Source organism: Tachypleus tridentatus, chromosome 13 (assembly GCF_004210375.1).
Source record: "Tachypleus tridentatus isolate NWPU-2018 chromosome 13, ASM421037v1, whole genome shotgun sequence".
Classification (NCBI taxonomy): Eukaryota; Metazoa; Arthropoda; class Merostomata; order Xiphosura; family Limulidae; genus Tachypleus; species Tachypleus tridentatus.
Genome location: NC_134837.1, coordinates 191260197 through 191275357, shown reverse-complemented (window position 1 = coordinate 191275357; position 15161 = coordinate 191260197). Strand labels below are relative to the sequence as shown.

At 32.5% G+C, this 15161-nt stretch overlaps 2 protein-coding genes across 5 annotated transcripts in view; one reads left to right on the top strand and one right to left on the bottom strand.

Annotated features, from left to right (window-relative positions):
- Positions 1-15161, top strand: part of LOC143237314 (transcription factor AP-2-epsilon-like) — a 170455-nt gene that overhangs the window by 143309 nt on the left and 11985 nt on the right. For all 3 annotated transcript variants that reach the window (XM_076476424.1, XM_076476425.1, XM_076476423.1), the window contains exons 3-5: positions 6789-6852; positions 7772-7979; positions 14103-14221. In XM_076476424.1, coding sequence (XP_076332539.1) covers positions 6789-6852; positions 7772-7979; positions 14103-14221 — 391 coding nt within the window. The remainder of the gene's footprint in view (positions 1-6788; positions 6853-7771; positions 7980-14102; positions 14222-15161) is intronic.
- Positions 5135-15161, bottom strand: part of LOC143237316 (uncharacterized) — a 50106-nt gene continuing 40079 nt past the window's right edge. Inside the window, exons 2-3 of one of the 2 annotated variants that reach the window (XR_013020007.1) lie at positions 7728-8017; positions 5135-5423 (exon numbers count right to left, since the gene is read on the bottom strand). The gene's annotated coding sequence lies outside the window, so the exon portion shown is untranslated. The remainder of the gene's footprint in view (positions 5424-7727; positions 8018-15161) is intronic. The other variant, XR_013020004.1, reaches the window with a different exon arrangement.

Sequence of the window (15161 nt, the reverse complement as noted above, 5' to 3'; positions counted from 1 at the left end):
TTTCGCCTGAGGTTTCGTGCACTTCTGTTTCAAAGCTTCCGCCAATGCAAATGCAATTACAAACCAAGCCGGCTCGGTATAGCCGGGTGGTTAAGGCGCTCGACTCGTAATCTAACGTATATATGTAAAAACGGCTGATATGGGTAGAGAAAGCTCTATGTAGAGTTCGCTTCTCTACATAGAGCTTTCTCTGCCCAAACCAGCCGTTTTTACATATATATTTTTCTCTACAAGTGGGTTTTCTCGTCATGACGGATCGTACTCTAACGATCGCGGGTCCGAATCCTCTTCACATCAAACATGTTTGCCTTTTCAGCCGTTGAGTCGTTATAATGTTACCATTAATCCCGCTATTCGTTAGTAGAAGAGTAACCCAAGAGTTAGCAGTGGGTGGGGATAACTAGCTGCCTTCCCTCTTGTCTTACACTGCTTAACTAGGGATGGTTAACGTGTAGCTTTGCGCGAAATTCGAAAACAAAGAAAGCTTAAACAATACCAACATAAAAATACACCGCTTATGTAACAATATGCACTACATTTTTCGTTCTTGTTTCATACTTTTAAGTTTTTATTTACGTTTTACAAATTTTCTGTTATGTTAAATACCAAAAGTATTTTGCTACCTATCGACACAGAAGAATTGACACGCATTTATTATTTTTGTATGTGGCACATAAAGATCATTTTATAACCAATGTGTTATACAACATGCTTGTACTTAGCCATACCACTATGAATGATGTGCTGTGATGAATTTAAAGGATTTTAAAAACTACCATTGTAAACAAACGTATGCTGATTAATTAAGTGTTTTGGAGTTAGTTTTTCTCGTTATTTATGGTTATATTCTACTATTTTTGATAATGTCTGATGTAAACGTCGATTATTAATGGTTGTATGTATTTTACTTGTGTTAGCTGCACAATGTGATGTACATTATTTTGTATTTTGCATAATGTATTAATTTTTATGCAGTGCATGAATTTATATTGCATTACCTTATAAACATCCTGGTTAATGGAAGATTTGTTTTAAAGGAATTTGGGATTTATATTTAATATCTTTTTATAGTATATATTTTAAATATACATTACTCATCTTTAATATTGGATTAAACAAACCTTAATCTGTTATTTTTAATGGCAAACCTAGAGAAACGTTTTTATAAATCTCCAAGTTGTTGGTTTGGAAATAAACGATGTCGTTTGTAATTCGTGATCCTCAGATGATCGGTTATTTGCAATAGTTTGTCAATATGCAATTGATTATAAAATATTTGCCAAAGAAACTGGAATCAGATGTTTGTTGCTGAAAGACATCCAGTTGTTCGTATGATACGGTACATTTCGCTAATAACCACTTTATTGAAGTAGCAGTTTAGGTCCGCGAGGAATGTTTTTACCTCGTGAAATTGCTACAATTCCATACTACAATAAAATAATTGAATAACTCATGAGTAGTGAAAATGACCCGAGTCAATATTTTTCTATTAGTAAACTGTATCATAAGCAAAACTGTAAATTTAAATGGATTTTGCGAAGATAACTTGATCAGTTACAGCTGGTTGGTTTCATTCACAAGAAATTGTTATCTTCGAGGGAAATGAGGAAGGACAAAAAATCTGAGAGCGACGGGGCACCTGTTGACTCTATGCACTTTAGGAGGCTAAACCTTCCATTCATGAAAGCCGCATATGTTTAGGTGTGGTGTTTTCAGCCCGAGGCCCGGTACCTGTTGCAATGCTAGGGGGCAATGGCTTCTTTGGTATGTTTCTAATATGCTTTTATATATATGTATCCCTCCCTCCTCCATCGTGTCTGCCAAGACTTACTTGGGTCAAAGCTGTTTGGAAGTCAACTAAAAGTTGAGAGACACCTTTGTGGTAATATCTGTCTAAAATTGCCATTCTTTTGTGTGTGTAAGTACTAGCCCAATGCATTCAAATAAGACATTTACAAGCTGAGGACGCAGCTCTATCTCGTATTATTTTAACTGAGCAAACATGTATTCAATGAAACTTAAGTTTAAAAGTCCAAATATTATAATTCAGATATGTTATAGTTTGGAGACCAAGATTTCGTACCGTTTACATTATTCTAAGTTATTTAGGGCCCAACATGGTCAGGTTGTGAGAGCACTCTACTCACAATCTGTGGGTTGCGGGTTCGGATCCCTGTCCCATCAAAAAAGCTCGCACTTACAGCCGTGGAAGCGTTATAATGTTAACAGTCAATCCAACTATCCGTTAATGAAAAAGTAGTCCAACAGTTGACGGTGGATGGTGATGACTAGCTGTTTTCCTCTAGTCTTACACTACTAAATTAGGGACTGCTAGCGCAGATATCCCTCGTGTTGCTTTGCTCCAAATTCATCAGCAACCCCAACTTCTTTAGCTGGTCTAATATTCACAAAATATATGGCTTTAACATGTTCGTTCCTGCGCGTGAACTAACAAAGCTCCTTCGATATTTTCCAAAGAACCGTTTTTCAAGACGCATTTCAATATTTCATGAAGATTTCCTTGGGTGATTAAGTTCGAAACACAAATTTTCAGAAAATATTAAAAATTCATACAGTGTCTTTTGGCAGAAAAAAAAAAAGCTGTAATGTTGACAAGTTGACTTTGTCAAATTTAATCACATTATTTTATCTTTAAGAATTTTACATTATGAAATTAAAAGGAAAGAAAGATATATTTTCTCTTGCTAAACATCTGAATGCGTAAAAACACTTAAATATGAATTATTTATAAAATAGGTTATTCACAATTCAAAATGACAATAAATATACTTCGCTTGTTTGTGTCTGATTTATTTTGTTTGTTTGTTTGTTTTGGAATTTTGCACAAAGCTACACGAGGGCTATCTGTGCTAGCTGTCCCTAATTTAGCAGTGTAAGACTAGAGGGAAGGCAGCTAGTCATCACCACCCACTGCCAACTCTTGGGCTACTCTTTTACCAACGAATAGTGGGATTGACCGTCACTTATAACGCCCCACGGCTGGGAGGGCGAGCATGTTTGGCGCGACCGCTGATTTATTTAGTCGAAGACTGTGCCGGACATGACATACTCGGTAAGAGAGCAGGTTGACTTGCTGCCTTTACTTTAGTCTGCCAGTTCAAGATTATTATTAAAAATGTTTGAGTGAGAGGTGATAAGAATGTATAATAGTATGTTATCCATACTATAACTATTTCATCCTGGTCCGACGAGAGCCTTTTACCTAGGCCGACTGGGATACGCCAGATATAGTATTGGCTGAGACTGTCTTTATATTAGCCCTAACTTAGCGTTCGTTACTCGAATACCCAGTAATTGTGCGTAATTTGTTTGTTTATTTGATTAAATGTGTAATATACGTTTATTATGAAAAGACGAAATCGTAAGATTTACTGCACATAAAGAGTATGTAAGATAACTCAGAGTTAACAATGGCAGTCCAATTAGGCTTTTTACAGGTTACACTAAAATTCGGTTCATTGCTACTCGAAACAGGTTAAAAAACTTAAAACTGTTTCTGTTATAATTCCTTTTAAAGTAAAGAGATTCCCAATTTGTTCTTCTGTTTCTAAAGTTGTACAGCAAAAACAAACAAACTGCGCTCTAATTGACTGTCTTTTATTAATATATTGTAATCCAAATATTTTACTCCAAAAAAAAAACCTTTTAGATATTGTAACTTCGTAAAGTTCTTTGTTCCAATTGAAATTTGTATTAAACAACTGAGAGTACATGCGAAACGTACGTTATATCTAAGTGACATATAGAAGACATAAGTTATAGTTTATGACCTGTCTTTATTTATTTTTCCTTTGTGACAATCTAATTTTGCAAAGCGGCAACGTTTTGAGTTTCCCAACAATGTACTCTGGTTATTAAAGTGAAACGGATAAGACTATATATAATTAGTCCCTCCCCTCATGAAGCTCTAGGGGATATCCTCGTTAGTTAAGAATATTTTGAAATGTGCATTAATAAGTTTCTTAGTCTCCTTTATAAATATCGTCTTTTATTACAAGATTTCTTCTGGCTCTCCACATTTGACTCTCGACAGAAATGTCCTGAGCAGGGACGTGGGTAGGGGGCATATTTTGATTTACGTCTGATAATCAGTACAGCAGGGGTATCGTTTAATCCATCAGAATTTTGTTCTCTTAATATTGAGGTCGCCATCTTGAACTTTCCTGAGGTCAATATCATCTGAACGTTGTGTGTATTCTGGAGTGAGGTTAATGGAAGTAAGGATATCCTCATATAATTAACGAGATGGTTCGCTAGCCTCCAACAGATACGATAACCACACATATAAATAGGGAATAAAGGTGTTAAGGGAAGATCCGGGTAGTTCTCAAAAAGACGTTAATTTGTATTCTTGTTTTATTTTGTTACATTATATAGTTAGCGTTTTTATCAAGAACGAGTCAACCTATATGAGTCAATTCCGTGATAGGTTTAGCGTGTTGCAGGAAACGCCTATTGGCGGTCGTTAAGAGCTTTGCTCATTATAGGAAAAAGAGTTTCCTAAAACAAACACAAAAAAAAACGTGCACTCTGTTTCTGTATTCAGATATTTATTCTAGTCATCATTTATGCAAGAGAGTTCTTTGGCTGTTTGGAATTAACGAAATTTAGCATTTTGTAACTTTATTTATTTTGACGAAAAACGATTTTGAATGCATATCATTTTGGTATTCAAATAGGACCTTCAATTAGCCCTCAAATCTGTTTCTAGAGAAATGAAGTATAGGTTATATAAGAAAGCCAATTTGGAAGTTGAAATTAAAATATTTTTTTACTTTATATTAAACGTATTTTTGATATCTGGCTTTGAATGTACTGACTATCTGTGAACCTCTGTTAAATGACGTCACGAGCTCAATCATCCAATTACGTAAAAATAAGAAATTCAGTAGTTTTAATATTGACAAGTTTAGTCAAATTTTGTGGAGGACTCGTTGAGTTCATGTACCCAAACCAAGTAGTTTGGTTTGTCTTAAATACAGTTGTTTTGAATAAAGCTAATCAATGAGCTATCTGTGTTCTGCCCACCACGGGTATCGAAACCCGGATTTTAACGGTGGGAGTCCGCAGACATACTGCTATGTAACTGGGAAGCAACTAAGGTAGGCTATACTGATTAGGACTATATATACATTTATTAAGGTGTAAAACTGAGATGATTTATTATTTCTATACACTGATATAATCATTGAGAACCCCAACACTTGATTATAACCATTTTTCCAGTATCCCAAAGTGTGGTACTGTTATTTCACTTTATTCCAGATTGTTGTGTTACGATCCATTCATAATCATTGAGAACCCCAACACTTGATTATAACCATTTTTCCAGTATCCCAAGGTGTGGTACTGTTATTTCACTTTATTCCAGATTGTTAGGTTACGATCCATTCTTCAAATACCTTTTTTTAAAGAAAAAAAAGAGATCAAATTGTGAAATATATGCTCTAATGAACTAAATACACTAATTTCTACCATTGTATTGAATATTAAAGAATGTACTCATTATATATTTTTTATTATTTTGTCGATTTTCATAAATAGTAATAACTTCATAGTGTTTGAATGAATAATTCTAGTCAAATCTTTGGAACTAAACAGCTATTAATAATAATTTCGTAACGGATAATTAGGCAGTGTACAGTGTTTGATTACATATTGTTACACTGTTAAAGTTTATATATACAATATTAGACACACTGTAGAGTTTATGTATACAGGGTCCAAGGACAATGAATGAATTATTATATAGACCACAGAATTTATATATATAGATTATTCCACTGTCTAAGATGCAGTCTAAAATTAATATATGTGTGCTTATGTATAGAAAACATAGTACTAGGATAATCAAGCAAAAATCATTTCAAACAGCGAAACCGAACCTGTGATGAAAAATATTCTAATTAACAAAACAAACCTTAACAACAAACGAAATTAAAGACGCTGCAGAAATAAAAAGGAACATCAGAGTGCAAGCTATAACGTAGGGCATAAAATGTAATCTGGGTTTTGGAAGTGACTGTGGAAGTAGCACCTACAATCGGTGGGAGTACATCATCTAGAAGTCTTAACAACAAGGACTGGCATGTCAACCTCAGGATTCAGGTTTTATTTATCCCTACTGGTAAAACCTTATTTTCGATTTTTTTCTATTTTACTTTGTTTGTTTTATGTTTGTTTCTTCTCAAACCAGTCATCTTCCCACAGATGTCTGCAGGCAGGGAAGAGTGATATAGATGTGAGACGTTGTAGGGTTGAACACCCACATCTTGATTTACTGACATGTATGTTTTTCTTTAACATGTGAGACTGTCAAACGGACGTTGAGACTGGTAGCAGGTGTATCCCCACCTCATTGTGGGTTATATTTTTTCAGCCACCTCCAAAACCCAGTGTACTCTTTACTCTCAATGTTGTAGCTGTAGTCTTTTGTGTTTGGTCTGTTATGTTAATTAATATAGTATATATAGTATTAGATAATCCATAGTTTAGTTCTTATTACTAGCCAGTACACAGAAACTTTATTAGAAAATCAACATACTTATATTACCAGACGATCCCCAGAGTGTGTGTATGGGACAAGAGGTTGTATTTACCTCCAGGTTAATGTTTCAAATTTCACTAGCTAGCCGAACGAGTTATAATATATACATTTATTATTCACTAGTTCATTAAAGTGAAACATATATCACTAACCACGCCAGAGGTAGATAATTAAGCAGATAGGATATGTTTTATTTACCAATTTACTTGTTTTCCTATAGACAACGCCAGTAGAGGACGCCAACAACCTTTTTGGTGGGGATCACAATAGTGTTATCAGGAAAGGTAAGTGTTTAGGAAGCACTTGATTTTTTTTTTCTTTCTCAGTTAAAATTTCAAACACTTGTTTTGGTCATATAATATAATTTTTCATCGCGTTTTTATATAATTTGTTTTCAAAATTAATTATTTTTTTAAAGTTTGTCTTACTTATATTTCTTTTTCAAAATGATCTGAAATACGCATGTGGCTGTCGTTTAAGTACGTATGTTACATTAATATAAACTATTAACTAAATGTACTTGCGCAGGATCACCGAAAGTGTTCTGTTTCAAGAGCAAATAAAATCAGAATTAAGAGTAACGGATATTTTTATTTCTTGCTTCTGAAGTTCATATTTCTTTTTGTGTTGTAGCCTGCACAGTGCACAATTATTCTCGTGATTTATGGCATGTGCACATTTTAGTGACGTCACGATAATACCAATTGCAAAGTAAAGTGTCCCGTATGTGACGTCATTTTAGTGTCTTTGGCGCCACTCTCGTGAAAATTATCACTTTTGAATTTTTTTGTAATTGATATCATGATTTGAACTATATTAACCAAGACGGTAATTACTATTTTGTTCCGCCTGTGTAACTTTTGACAAAGAAAAGTGCTGTTTCAAAGATTTCAACACTAAAGTAAGTTCCGTTTAAGCCTATTTAACGTTATTTTTTAAATTACAATGAGAATAAATACATCTTAACATTGCCGATGGTGACTCAGCGGTAAGTTTGAAACCTTATTTGTACCTCATAATTTCGGGGTTTGACCTCTGTGGTGTATACAGCAAAGACGGTGCATTGTTTGTGTAGTTTTGCACTTAAAACAATCAAACAAATACAGAATTATTTCTGTTTCATCATTTGAAAAAAACCACTGTTAGTCCAAATATTTACATTGACGTGTGCTTGAAAGTCGAAATTCTTTACTTCGTCAACAGGTATCAAACCCCGCAACGGTGAGAATCATAAGAGCATGTTTCTAGGAGGAGGAGCGGCATCCCCAGCCGATGTTTTCTGTTCCGTTCCGGGACGGCTGTCGCTTCTCAGCTCCACATCCAAGTATAAGGTGACAGTGGGAGAAATTCAGCGCCGGTTGTCTCCACCAGAGTGTCTCAACGCGTCGCTACTCGGAGGAGTTCTTAGACGGTGAGTGCACAGCGCTGGAGCAGATCATAAGTGTTTGACTATCAAAATAAAAATACATAGTTGTATTACCATGATTTAATATACATTTAACGTTTGATTACCAATAAAAAAATGCTGAGTTGTATTACCACGATTTAATAAACATTTAATGTTTGATTACCAGTATAAAAATGCTGAGTTGTATTACCATGATTTAATAGACATTTAATGTTTGATTACCAATAGAAAAATGTTGAGTTGTATTACCACGATTTAATAGACATTTAATGTTTGATTACCAATAGAAAAATACTTAGTTGTATTACCACGATTTAATAGACATTTAATGTTTGATTACCAATAGAAAAATGCTTAGTTGTATTACCATGACTTAATAGACATTTAATGTTTGATTACCAGTATAAAAATGCTGAGTTGTATTACCATGATTTAATAGACATTTAACGTTTGATTACCAATAGAAAAATGCTGAGTTGTATTACCACGACTTAATAGACATTTAACGTTTGATTACCAACAGAAAAATGCTGAGTTGTATTACCACGACTTAATAGACATTTAATGTTTGATTACCAATAGAAAAATGCTGAGTTGTATTACCACGATTTAATAGACATTTAATGTTTGATTACCAATAGAAAAATGCTGAGTTGTATTATCACGACTTAATAGATATTTAATGTTTGATTACCAATAGAAAAATGCTGAGTTGTATTACCATGACTTAATAGACATTTAATGTTTGATTACCAATAGAAAAATGCTGAGTTGTATTATCACGACTTAATAGACATTTAATGTTTGATTACCAATAGAAAAATGCTAAGTTGTATTACCATGAGTTAATAGACATTTAATGTTTGATTACCAATAGAAAAATACTTAGTTGTATTACCACGACTTAATAGACATTTAATGTTTGATTACCAATAGAAAAATGCTGAGTTGTATTACCACGATTTAATAGACATTTAATGTTTGATTACCAATAGAAAAATGCTGAGTTGTATTAACACGACTTAATAGATATTTAATGTTTGATTACCAATAGAAAAATGCAGAGTTGTATTACCATGATTTAATAGACATTTAATGTTTGATTACCAATAGAAAAATGCTTAGTTGTATTACCACGACTTAATAGACATTTAATGTTTGATTACCAATAGAAAAAATGCTGAGTTGTATTACCACGATTTAATAAACATTTAATGTTTGATTACCAATAGAAAAATGCTTAGTTGTATTACCACGACTTAATAGACATTTAATGTTTGATTACCAATATAAAAATGCTTAGTTGTATTACCACGACTTAATAGACATTTAATGTTTGATTACCAATAGAAAAATGCTGAGTTGTATTACGATTTAATAGACATTTAATGTTTGATTACCAATAGAAAAATGCTGAGTTGTATTACCACGATTTACTAGATATTTAATGTTTGATTACCAATAGAAAAATGCTGAGTTGTATTACCATGATTTAATAGACATTTGATGTTTGATTACCAGTATAAAAATGCTGAGTTGTATTACCATGATTTAATAGACATTTAACGTTTGATTACCAATAGAAAAATGCTTAGTTGTATTACCACGACATTTAATGTTTGATTACCAATAGAAAAATGCTGAGTTGTATTACCATGATTTAATAGACATTTAACGTTTGATTACCAATAGAAAAATGCTTAGTTGTATTACCATGATTTAATAGACATTTAATGTTTGATTACCAATAGAAAAATTCTAAGTTGTATTACCACGACTTAATAGACATTTAATGTTTGATTACCAATAGAAAAATGCTGAGTTGTATTACCATGATTTAATAGACATTTAACGTTTGATTACCAATAGAAAAATTCTGAGTTGTATTACTACGACTTAATGGACATTTAATGTTTGATTACCAATAGAAAAATGCTGAGTTGTATTACCACGATTTAATAGACATTTGATGTTTGATTACCAGTATAAAAATGCTGAGTTGTATTACCATGATTTAATAGACATTTAACGTTTGATTACCAATAGAAAAATGCTTAGTTGTATTACCACGACTTAATAGACATTTAATGTTTGATTACCAATAGAAAAATGCTGAGTTGTATTACCATGATTTAATAGACATTTAACGTTTGATTACCAATAGAAAAATGCTTAGTTGTATTACCATGATTTAATAGACATTTAATGTTTGATTACCAATAGAAAAATGCTGAGTTGTATTACCATGATTTAATAGACATTTAACGTTTGATTACCAATAGAAAAATGCTTAGTTGTATTACCATGATTTAATAGACATTTAATGTTTGATTACCAATAGAAAAATGCTGAGTTGTATTACCATGATTTAATAGACATTTAACGTTTGATTACCAATAGAAAAATGCTGAGTTGTATTACCATGATTTAATAGACATTTAACGTTTGATTACCAATAGAAAAATGCTGAGTTGTATTACCACGACTTAATAGACATTTAATGTTTGATTACCAGTAGAAAAATATTTGGAAGTATTGATAAACAAAAACAATCATTGATATGATTGAGAAAAATTCTCGAATTTTTCAATAATGTTTTAAATTATTATTAAAATAAATCTTAAAAAAACATTCGCCAGAACTACACATAGCCTCTAAAGGTGCTTTATATTTTCTTACCTTTAGTGTCGCAAAACGAACTGTAATGTTTGCTCATAATAAGATCTCCAAGTACTGGAGAATTATTTTCCTAGTTACATTCTGCTTAGAAAGTAGCTATCTTGATTTTGTAAAAACTAAACAAAGAAATTCTTATTTGTATTGTGTAAAGTGAAACTGATAGAATAATGTTTTAACAGAACATATATGTTACTGTTATGTGCTGTTAGGAACCTTATTGTAAGAAACCAGGCATGTCAAATTAGTGGAAAGTTTGCTAACACTTAAAAGAATAACTTTCTCTAATTTTTCTCAATAAGTCAATTTTTTATATTTCATTGTAAGTAAGTTTTCTCGATCACCCATGTTAGTTATGAGGAATATTTTTGCTTTTCTGACTCCAGTATTTTGTTTCTAAAGTGAACTCTCTATCTGGGGCGCCATCTTGAGTCTTCTCACACGTTACTTATGAGTACTGTTTGTTTCAATCTTTTACATTTTGTGTTTGGGATAGAAACTGTTTTGGAATTTGTCTTCAGTCTTCTTGATGATAAGAAAAAACTATAGGTGTGCTACATAAACACAGTCTGCATCTAAAAACAAACAAACAAAAGGATGCTGGCTTGCCAATGGGTCAACTATAAGTCTGAGGTCTATAACGCTGAAATTGAGATTCAGTACCTACAGTGGACAAAGCAGACAAACCACTGTGTAGCTTTATGTTTAATTACATACACGCCAAAACGTTCCCAAAACCTGCCTTAAAGGAGAAAAAAGAGAACAAAATTATTGTAGCTCTAAGATAAAAGTAGTCGTGGTTACATGTAAGGGTGTTTACTTGTAACTATGGCAACAATATAGGTGTTAAGTTTTATGTCTTCCTTAGCATTTTATTTTTTATACTCTACCGTTGAGCACTAGGAATTGGTCTACAATGTTTGTATCGAACTATAATAATTTGGCTGTTTGACAAATATCTGACGGAAAACACATGAAACATTATTGATGATATATTTATTTATTGTATTTGATGTACTGTGGAAGCCTCAACTGTGTGATTTTTGTTCACACAGCCATTGTTTCTTCTTCAACGTAGCCTTAGCCCTAGTGGTTAAAGCTGTCAAATTGCAATCTGTGTGCCACAGGGTCGATACCCGTCGCCGAACATACTTGTCCTTTCAGCCGCGGGAGCATTTTAATGTGGCAATCAATCCAATTATTCATTAATAAAGAGTAACCAAAGAGTTAGTATGTGGTGGCGTTTACTAGCTGTCTTCCCTCTAGTCTACAATTTCAAAATTATCGATGGCTAGCATAGATAGTCCTCGAGTAGCTCAGCACGACATTCAAACGAAACAAAAAAGTTCTATAGATGTTTCATTAATCGCAAATTTTTCAATAGATCAAACGTTAGACTACTAGATGTTCAAGATTCACCTTTAGAACATATTTGAGAATAGTTAGTTAATCTTACGGAAGCACTATTTAGCAGGAACTGTGTTAAAAAATTGCATACTCGAAGTTAATGTGAATTTTATTAACGTGTTAAATGAAATAAGGTTTCCTTTATCTTAAGTAATATAGTTATGGATACTTTTTGAAGAGACAAAACTATATAAAAGCTGCAACAAAACTAATGTGGTATAGAAAATTTGTAGATGGACACTGTCGTGATGTGGCTGACAAATACTTGATTTTATGTAAGCTACGTAAACGTTAACAAAAGGAACTGTAATAGTTGTGTACTTTAACAGTAGCGAGTTTGCTTTCTTAAATGTTATCGTTTAAAAAGTAAAAATTTAGTTGAAGCGTAGCGTAAGTTGTAAACCTAATCTCCCATTAGATCAGTAATGGTCCATACAGGTATGCTTAAAGGGTTTGCCAATATGTGTTCTGACTTAAAGGAAACTATTGTAGCTACAGAAATATGTTACGAGCCTATAGGTGTTGCCGTTAAATGAAAGTACATGTAAAATTGGAATTTTAAACTATTCCTGTTAAAATATTATCAAGTTGGATTTGTGAAATACACCTCTTATCTTCCATCGTCGGTGAAATGATTGTGAAAGTTACCATGTAGTGTTCGTTCTCCAGAACAAAATATCTAATTTAAAATCACTTAAAGATCCAACAATGAATGAATAAAAACATGAACTTTACGAAATCAGTTGTAATTATATATTAAACTACACGTAGGCCAAACGAAAAGATATTAACAACTGGATTAAATGGACCTAAAAATGACTTTGTTTTTAGCTGTTGTTGAACATTACTGGTACTGGGATGGGCACGTGACTACAGGATCATATCAAAACCAATAAGTATGAAACTTGAGAAAATTTAAAGTATATTGACGTGTATGAATGGGAACTTCTATAGTCCTTGACATCACTGGTTCATAGTAAAATATTGTGCCAAAATTCTTCGCTACTACATGAAAAGGAAATATGAATCTTTTTATCTATCAGAGATCGACTTTGGGTAAAAATACTTATCGTAAGTTATATACACCTTATATAGTGATAAAACTATAACACTACTAGCTGCTTGTCAATAAAAACAAGTGAGTGAAGACCTGTGTGAAAAACTGAATATGTTTTATCTAGAAAGTATAGGATTGTATATATTGGTTTCACCGTAATTTGATATACGGAGTTAATGCTCTGTTTTCTTATTTGAACGCTTATTCAATATGAGATTTTTGAGCCAACTAATCGATTTATTACTCAGTAATGGAACCTTTTCATGGATGTTTGCTTCTTGATTTACTTATGTACTTCGTTCTTGATTAGTTTTTCGTAATGTTCTATTGTTGAACATTAGTTTTCACATGATGTGACAATTCTTACATATCAGAAGAAAATTATTTTCTTTACTTTTTTAGAAGCGAAAGATTTATTGTCTTCATCGTCAATACAGTGGTGAAAAGAATAAATATAAGTTGTTTTTCAAATTTTGTGAACACAGTTTTTCGGTTATTCTTAATCACGTTCATAAATATTTTATACATTTTGCACATAAGTCTCAGTTTTGGAGACCTTGATTATCAGATATTTTTACACAAGTTAATATTAGCAGCAATAGAATATACTCTGGTCTACCTTTGGAATATATCTAAGATAATAAAACATTACACCTTTATACTGCTAATAATAAAATATAAAACGTTTACCTGTAAAATTGGAATATATCTAGAATATCAAATATTACTTCTTTATACTGCTAATAATAATCTATTAAAACAGCTACTTTTAAAATTGGAATATATCTAGAATATCAAATATTACTTCTTTATACTGCTAATAATAAAATATAAAAGATGCTTGGCTGGTGTTGGTTTATTACTTATTGTGACCTATTTTATTGCTATTTTTCTTCAAGTACTGTGTATACAGTTTGTAGTTGAAATAAGCAGGTTTATTGCTTGGTCTATCATTGTAACTAAGCTTTATCTCTTACTTTCTCCAGGGCCAAATCTAAAAACGGAGGGAAGTGCCTTCGTGACAAACTGGAGAAGATTGGTCTGAATCTTCCCGCAGGAAGGCGAAAAGCAGCTAACGTCACCCTGCTGACGTCCTTAGTGGAAGGTAAGTCGATCAAACCACAGGGGGGCGCCAGAAAATTAACATTAGTATAAGGTTGTTTTGGATTTCCAGGTCGCCAGGTGTTGTAACCAGAGTACATTCTTGTTATTGTCAATTGCAAAGACAGCCAGCCATAAGCGTTTTAACGTCAACAAGTAGACTGGCTTATATGTTGTTAATCACCTGTTTTCATTCGCTAGTTTTATTTAGTAAAGTAGAATAGGGAACAAAAACGCAACAAAGTTTTAAGTGTTTAGATTTTCTATATGTTACCATACATTATTTTTAATATCTTAGGTTAGGAAGACTTTGTATCTCAGAACGGTTGGTATGGGTATTAACACTTTTATTGATAAGGAGAGAACAACGTTTCGACCTTCGTAGGTCACATTCAGGTTAAGGAAGACTTTAATAACTACAGATGTAATATGTCAAAATTCGATTCGTAAAGAGACCATAGGTTCGAACCTGGTACTTGTTATTTAACTGATGAGCAATCTGTAAGCTGAAGCGGTTAATTAAACAGCTCGCTTTATAACAACTGCCGCAACTCATTCTGCTAGTGCATTCAAATAAAAATTTTGCCATCTTTCATCGATTTGATTTGTCTATCAATTTAGAAAAAGTTTCGTGAGGTTATTCGAATTACATCATGACCAATTTTAGGATAGTAATTTTTCAGTAATATACATTAAAATATCCAGCTGAACTGTTTTAATTTGACAAAAGTTTTGTAACAAGAATGAAACAAATACCACTAATTACTTTAGAATTTTACCGTTTTTCTGTCTGTTTTTGGTAACAGCAGAAGTGCATCCTATTTTGTAATAGGCTGTATGTTACAAATGTTGGTTCTATAAATTAATATAAGATATTTGTATTAATTTCTATTCAGTTCTTTGATATAAAAGTCATTTGGAAGATCAAATTCACGAGAAAAAGA